This window comes from Sycon ciliatum, chromosome 1 (assembly GCF_964019385.1).
Source record: "Sycon ciliatum chromosome 1, ocSycCili1.1, whole genome shotgun sequence".
Taxonomy (NCBI): domain Eukaryota; kingdom Metazoa; phylum Porifera; class Calcarea; order Leucosolenida; family Sycettidae; genus Sycon; species Sycon ciliatum.
Window position 1 is genome coordinate 52,604,517 of NC_088643.1, and position 8,291 is coordinate 52,612,807.

The window sequence follows — 8,291 nt, forward strand, 5'->3', positions numbered from 1 at the left end:
TGTGCTATCATGAGCAGATTCCCAAACATGTGAGGTTCAAGCTTGTCTGCATTCTCAGCCGCGATTTCAAACATACGCCTCGTCTCAGGCAATTTGGCTGTGGCCTCCATATTAAATTCATATCCACGAGTTGTGTGCGCTCTCTCGGATGCCTCACTGTCCATCATTACAAGTGCTGCCAAGCAGTGGCCAGGCGTGAACTCTTCTTTACGAGAACGAAAGACTTGGACAATCCGCACCATACTAATATCTTTGGCTGCTCGAAGATCTTCCGATAATGTCTGTGGCCCGACGACGGTGACTTGATGTGCCGTGGCATACGCTCTGCTGCAGAAGCGGGCCAAGGCTGGCACGCGCCCCAACATCCTCTCGGATAGGAGAGCTGCCGATTATTTTAAATTTAGTTCTCCATCCAACAAGCAATCAATCATGCAATTCTGCAATGTAATGTTGATACTGCACTGTTGCATTTTTGAGAAAAGAACACAAGCAGGGAGTCGTCAAATACCTGGTATTTGACGACTCCCTATCGATCCCTGAACACAAGCATAATAATTTTTTTGTCTTCGAAATCGAGACAAGCACAATCATAATAATGGATCTCCACAGTCACCATGGCTATCTACAAATGACGTCATAGGGGTATATAACGATAGCACGTTCTCTGGAAACTGTTTCTTCTCTTTCTCAGCAAGATGGTTATCACATTGTGCTCTTGCATGGGCCATCGATGGATGGTGTCGTGGAGTTCTGGAAATTTTGACCATTTACAATGCAATGCAGGAAGCTGCTCTACAACTGAGGACGCGTTTGGAGAATACATTAGATGGCAATGGCTTTGTAAGGATCTTGGAGGTGCCGCTGATGTGGTAGAGGAGTCGTGGTACCCCGGTTCTGACGGCCTAGTTTTCCGCCATGTTTTCTATGTTTCTTGACGACCTCTTGTGTAGGTCCATGACACGGCCACTGCTTTGGCAGTTGTTGCCACTTTGGACGATATGTTTATTACACCGGAAACATTAGAGGTGAGAGTTTGGAAGCTGTTGATCATTTCTTTAGCTTTCGGCTCGGCTCCTTTTCGAATTGTTGATCTAGCAGCCATATCCTTCAGCTTTTCACTGAAAATTTCGAATAATTAATTGTCGTCAGCAGATTTTTTCACATTCACCTTTCATTCTCCGGCTTCATCGAGCTTGGTTTTATTCTCCAGTTATTGTCGTGATTGTATACATTTTTGTTCGCCATGTGAAATGCCTCGAGGCAACTGAAGCTGTCTTATGGAGCTGCTGCGAACCCGTTTTGTCATTGTTGCAAACTTGGTCGTAGCTTCCATCACTCGGACCACTATCCTGCTGCTCCAAGTGCACGCCATGGCTAGGCACATGTACTACATGTTTTCCAACTGGCTATAATAGCGAGTATGGCCATGGCGATGAGCTTTCCTACGCAGTACACTTGCCATCCTGCAGTAAACTTGTCGTAGCAACACCTTCGATGGGACCTTGCAGCAGCTGGTATGTGCATTGTACATGCAATGAAGGCTTGTTGTAGGTGACACCCAATGCAATTCACTAGCAGAGAGGCTTGGTCGCCTCCAGCACATATCATTCCAGAGCAAGACCGGGGTTATTTTCCGATGGTGTGTGCGGATGCGGTCATTGAATTCAGTGCGTGAGCACTGCGGCCATGTGACGACGACGGTCTTCTAGCTTTGACAATGTGTGTCGGTACACTGTTCACTGGACTTGTTTTGTCACGTGGATCGGAGTAAATGAATTCTCCCAGCCTAAATGCACCGCCATGCGCACTAGTCTGTATGCACAGGTGCTAAGCAGTGTTTCAATGGTGCCAGCCCAAGTCAATTGTCCAACCATTTTTCTTTTGTACTGTATGGATATTTGGTCATCAATTAGTAAGTTTGTGCTTGTGCGTGTGCGCGCATGTGTCTTCATTGACGTAGGTAACCCGTCTCGGTCGTTGTGTTAATCTATTACGGAAGAAAACCACATCGGAGGAGTTATCAAAAAGAGCCAAACAATTAGTTAAGAAGTGGCAAAAACTTGTCAAGTCGGATTGTGCATCCCGTGCATCCACTCCGAATGGGATGCCTTTCGCTCCGAACAACACGACCACGACATTGCTGCGGCGAGCAGCAGCAGAATTTAGTGCTGCTGCTGAAGGGTCCAGAGATCATGATGGTAGTGCTGCTACTGCCACCGCTGGTGTCGCATCTACTGCTGACCCTGATGATAGCAGCAGTCTTGACTGTATGCAATCCTTAAGAGAGCGCAGTGCTGCTGCTGCTGCGGCGGCGGGCGGTTCCCAAGAACCGCCGCTGCTGCACGAGTCACTAACGGGAAATGCGGTCCCCACTCCAGAACAGCCGGTGGACCGGCCAGACGGGCCCGCTTCCTCTCGCCAATGGCATGGTGTTGATGGTCGGCAGTCAGGCCAGGACGGTGGTGGCGAGTGGACAAGTTGGACAGAGTGCCTTTACAGTGCCGACGGCACACAAGTAGCTGCACCCTACATCTATTTGGAATAACTTTGTGAGAATAGCTTCTCTCCATAGTGCATGTGATCATTGAAGAAATTTGCCTTCACTAGCTTGTGGTAAGAGCTCATTCTTACATGTCCTTGTGAAAGTACCACCCTTCTGCTTCACTGGTAATGTCTGGTACGAAGCAGCCTTGATATCCTCTCCCGACCCCGTGCATTCGCTTCTCGAACACTGTAGCTTCACCATTAATTTTATATGATTCTCCCTGAGAGTGAGTGTGTGTGCATATGAGTAAGGTCTGGCATTTGCGCTACTCGCCCTCCTCTCTCTCTCTCTCTCTCTCTCTCTCTCTCTCTCTCTCTCTCTCTCTCTCTCTCTCTCTCTCTCTCTCTCTCTCTCTCCCACTCTCGGTTATTTTATTGTCGCGCTCTAGCGCCTGGCCTATGCCTCTGTACTGTCATGTGCTCTGCCTCATCGTGTGCGTACAGCTGACCTGCACCCAGTGTATCACTGGGTATGCAATGCTACTGCTAACACTTTGTCTTGCGCTGGATGCTTGATTCTACTGCTTTTTTAATCTTGTTTTAACCCCCTTTTTTAATCTCATTCGTGTATCGTCTTGAAATTGCGTCTTCTTGTTGCTGGTCCCAGCTTCCATCAGCCCATCATCCCATCATAGCTGCAAAATGCCGAAAATGCTCTATCTTGACTGCAGTCATATACTCTTATGAAAATTCACTTCTATAATGAGCTGATGGTATTCATAAAAAAAAAACATTTTCTGAAAAAAAACTATTACCTCAGTCAAGCTGTGTCTCGTACGCCTGTGCTGTATGTGTCCATGGCTTGTGCTGTACCATTGCTTGTGCTGGCACTTATTTATATCTCTAATCCTCACCAAGTTTTTGGTCGGGTATTGTTGTGCACAAGTTTGGCTCCCCACATCACTGGTACACCTTGTGCCTGTTAGCAATTCTCCTGGTCAGTGTGTTTTTTTCGTGCATCCACCAATTCGAGTCGATGAAATGCGTGCTCTGACTAGACTGAGCCCGGCGCGTGAAGTCACCAACAGCCGAATTGATGTCTACCAACTACTGTAGTGCATGTACGCACCCACACATATCTGTATTCAAGTGTATTGTTTACCGAGAAAGACAGTGCTCTACTGGCTACTTACAATTGTAGTGGACCGAACATTGGCTCTGGAACACTTTGAGTATTGGATTTGGTATACCGTTAAGTCGTGTATAAAAGCAGCGCCTTTAAAGCCTTGGCCTTATATTCGAAACACCACTGCTTTCCTAGCTATTTTAGATGCAAAATGACTCGCCCACTACGCCATGCTGTAGAAGTCAAAGTACACACTGAAATTTCAATCTACATCCACTTGTTCTCATTTCTGCTGGGCTGGAAGTTGGAAGCCATGGTTTTATAACTGAGACTGTCTTTATAATCGAATATATTGACCTTTGATAAATACCCACACTCATTAGTGACCACACCATCAACAGTATCAAATTCAAATAAATTTGCTTGACTCAATAAATACCACTGTACTTTTCCATGCAGCACTGCACTTTTCCCTAAAAAGGAGTATTTTATAAACAGTATTTACCGTATTATCTCTAATATAAGCACAGTCTCCAATAATAGCACGTCTCCAATAATAGAACACCTTGGGGCGGCATTCAAAAAATAGGGACCTTTCGCACCCCGCGTACGGATACGAAACGAATGCTGATTCGTCACCTGGGTTCGAGGATTCGTCAGAGTCCCTGCGGAGAACTCGTTTTCACGAATGGAAGCCTCTTCATTCGTGGCACGCTCCGAATCCGTCAGGTACACATTTTATTTGGGTAGGTACACATGTTTTGCAATGTACACATTTTTCCCTTGATTCCATGATCCATGCACGTGTGCGTGTAAAAACCCGTACGCCAAGCTACCGGCGCCCGCGGCCGTATTCGTAGTTGCCATGCACATTTGCATGACGACTTGCGAAACCTGAAATCTGTTTTCAACGAAACGATTACGAGCCGAATCAAACTTTCGTTTCGCATTCGTTTCGTAGCAAATGCGAAAGGTCCCTAATAAAGTGCTCAGTCTCCATTATAAGCACACTGTGTAAATTCATTATCTGTACCAGCGAAAAAAACCCTGAAATGTGTGTGTGTGATACACGAATTTGGCATGGCAACATGCCTCTGAAATGAGGTTGAAATAATAATGGAACAGTCTCCAATAAAGGAACGTCTCCATTAATAGCACGGGTCGGAGGTACATTGAAAAAATAAAGGACCGTGCTTATATTAGAGATAATACGGTATTGGCCTAGTGGTATTTTATAAACAGTATTTATTGGCTTTTGGGCCAATAAAATTTAATACTGTTTATAAAATACCACTAAAGCGGGATTCACAGAAGCTTTTTTGCGATGCGACACGCGATGCGAAACCGGGAAAACCCCAAATCGCAGCCTTGTCGCACCCCACGCAACTGCCGCAACTAGCTACAGTCCATTTCAAAACTATAGACGCGTACCTAGGCAAAAACCGTTATGCCAGCATCTATACCACATAAAATCTGTGATCACTTTGTGCATAATTTTTTCCAAATTGGGCGTCTGTTATCCAATCCTTTAGAAACTATATGAGAGTAATTGTGGAGCGATCCTGAGCAATATTCCGAAAACTATTCTCAAAAAGTTCCAGCCAAATTTGAAATATTTCAAAAACCCTACGCGTCTATAGTTTTGAAATGCACTGTGTGTGTAGGCCATCGCAGAAGTTGAGCTTGGCTCAACTTTTGCGATGCGATGCGACAAGCGATTTGGCGTACAATTTTGACCTTTTCTACAGCAAAGTTGTACAAAGGTTCAAGAGTTGCCTATAAATTTGTACAAGTTGTATCAAACCGCGCAAATATCATGGTGACGTAGCCAAATCAGCAAGATGTTGTCGCATCACTGACTTCTTCTGTGAATGGTATTTCGCGAGTTCGCATCGCACGCATCCGTCGCATCGCGTGTCGCATCGCAAAAAAGCTTCTGTGAATCCCGCTTAAGGCCAATAAATACTGTTTATAAAATACTCCTTTTTAGGGAAAGTGAAGGTCAACATATGTATAATAAATGTAGTAGCCTCAGGATTTATTGCAATTACATACCAGCAAGAGTCCATAACCCCCCAGAGTGTGAAACTCCAGGTTGGGGTCTGGCGCAACGAAATCCAAACATTGCGTCATCCGGTCCATAGTCAAGCATGGGCGGATGGGGCCATGTGCATATCTGGTACATCCGCTACTCACTACATGATGTATGAAGTTTGGATTTCGTTGCGGCACTGATTTGTGCTGAGAAGGATCACGAGTTGCACACTCTGGGGGGTTAACGGTTATGGACTCTTGATACCAGTTATAAAAACCTCGGGGACCTCGGTTTTTATACTGGTATGTAATCGCAATAAATCCTTCGGCTCTACATTTATTATATACATATACCGCCATGGCTTTAAAGGTGCGGACATACGGTATGACTTTTTGAGGGGAAATTTGCAGGCTTATATGAGAGAGGAGAGAGGCTTATACAAGACAGGTATTTTTAGGTATGGCAACACTAAAACCAGGCTTATACGCCGGCAGTGTGTCTTGAGAACCAGTATTCTATAATGAGATGGGCTTTAGTAGAAGACACTACGGCTTTTGCATGCAAAATCACCATTGCAGATGAATGTGTGAATGATTATGTGTATGGCTGTGTAAGTTGCGTACCTCCAAGAGGGCACCCAGTCTTACCGGTACTTGTACTCTTGGTACCATGCAGTGTGGCCCAATGCATGCACACTACACTACAATTGTACATGTAGGTCGGTAGTGAGTACTTCTCAATACCAAGAGTACTGTATATAACCCCCCCCCTAGCCCTGGGACCTTATAATACTCTTGGTACCGGTAATGCTACATACAGTAGAGTCGCGCGCCGAAGAACGTGGAGCCCAAGAACGTCCAGCCTGAAATTCTAAGAACGCCACAGCCTAAAGCTAAGAACGGCGGTGTTGGCTTTCTGGAAGCTTGTGGGATACATATTATGATCCAGTACGGATTGTTTCTAAGAACGTGCTATAAGAACGCAGCCAGATTGCTGAAAAATAAGAACGTCCCAGGCTAACCCGTTGGAAACAACGTTCTTGGGCGCGCGACTCTACTGTAGTGGGGATATTCACAATGCGTACAGATGCTTTGGTCATTTATCATTCTATATCTATATTATTCTGTCCCTCCAGGAAATCGCGATTCCACGGATGCAACAAATTTCGCGATTTTGGCCCAAACCCGCGATTTTCAGCAAAATCCGCGATTTCCCGCGTTTTTTTGTTGCACTACATCTCACATTGTTATGCACTTTTCACGCAGTTCTTTCCATGATCCTGTAGGTTATTTGCACAGTAGATATACGATGCATCAAATTTCGTGATTTGGCTCAAATCCGCAATTTTCTGCAAATAATTCCGTGAATTCCTGGCAAGTTCTGCATCATTCCGCACATTTCGTCGCATTTTTTGTTACTTTCTGCCGCAATTTCTTGCGCAAGTTTTCGGGAGTTTTTTCCGCAAATTCCCGCAGGGACAGATTATTCCTGAACACAGCGGAGAAGAACTTCTCTTGCTACGGAATAAAACATGGCTTCCGTCAGGTCCTGTGCTGTAACCTTGTTCCGGAGTTCACTGTCTGTACTCTCTACTCTTGCCGGCGTAAGTATTCCGACTTTGCTGGATTTCTGAACTTCAAGGCTACATTTGGATTTAAATTCGCACGGCTGCCCTAGCTAGGGCTAGGCTATAGCCGATCAGTGCTACGCTTTCACGGTAAAACTACCGGTAATTGTTTTTATGTCTGACCACATCCGAGACTAGCAAGACGCGGTGTGGAGTCACAGGGTTTCAATTAGGGCTCAAACGGTCACGGTTTTACCCCTAACGGTTAACTGCTAAGCTAGCGGTCGGTTTAACGGTTATAACCTATAAGCCACGGCAATCCTGCGGACTCTTTTTTAACCGTATATTTGACTATACTCATTCAAAAAATGTACCCTATTCAGTACAACGCACACATGTACATTCTCTTGCATGCTCATTCATACATACTCTCACACCAAAAGACCAGATATGACCGAGTTGACAGCCCAGAAATATCGTACGCGTGCGACAGCCTGCGAAAGTGCATACTTTGCAACGACCTGATACTTGACAAATTAACTGAAAAGTTACTGCGCAACCGTTATCTTTATCGGTTAACCGTTAATTCTTCGTAACCGGTTGCCGTTTGAGCCCTAGTTTCAATGGTACCCGTCCCAGCCATGACAACAATAGAGCTGATTTCCACAAAAAAAGCTGATGTGGTTTCATCTTGGTGTATGACTGTACACTTGGTACAAGGCAATGATAGTGATAATTATCGCTCTTTTCTTTATTTTCGTGTATCCAGTGCAGAATAAAGGCCGTCTTGAAGGATCTAGGAGTCCTAGTCCACTCAGTGAGTGTAATATGCTGAAGACTAACACAGTAGCGTCATGCGCCGAAGAGCGTTGGTTCCTAGGGGTTAACCCTGGGGCGCTCTTATTTTTCGGCAATCTGGCTGCATTAAAAAGCATTTCCTTAGAAGCAATTTGCACTGGATCACATGTATCCCAAATTCTACCAGAAAGCCAACGCCGCTGTTCTGAACTTTAGGCTGTGGTGTTCTTACCCGATTTCAGGCTGGATGTTCTTGGGCTCCACATTCTTCGGCGTGTGAC

General features: G+C 45.2%; 1 protein-coding gene across 1 annotated transcript; it reads left to right on the forward strand.

Moving 5' to 3' along the window:
• The first annotated feature begins 677 nt into the window (after window positions 1–677).
• Window positions 678–3,511, forward strand: LOC135831000 (mediator of RNA polymerase II transcription subunit 26-like). Its single transcript, XM_065343239.1, has 3 exons — window positions 678–840; window positions 951–1,025; window positions 1,961–3,511. The coding sequence occupies exons 1-3, from the start codon at window positions 778–780 to the stop codon at window positions 2,543–2,545; spliced, it is 723 nt and encodes a 240-aa protein (XP_065199311.1). The 5' UTR covers window positions 678–777; the 3' UTR covers window positions 2,546–3,511.
• The last annotated feature ends 4,780 nt before the right edge of the window (window positions 3,512–8,291 follow it).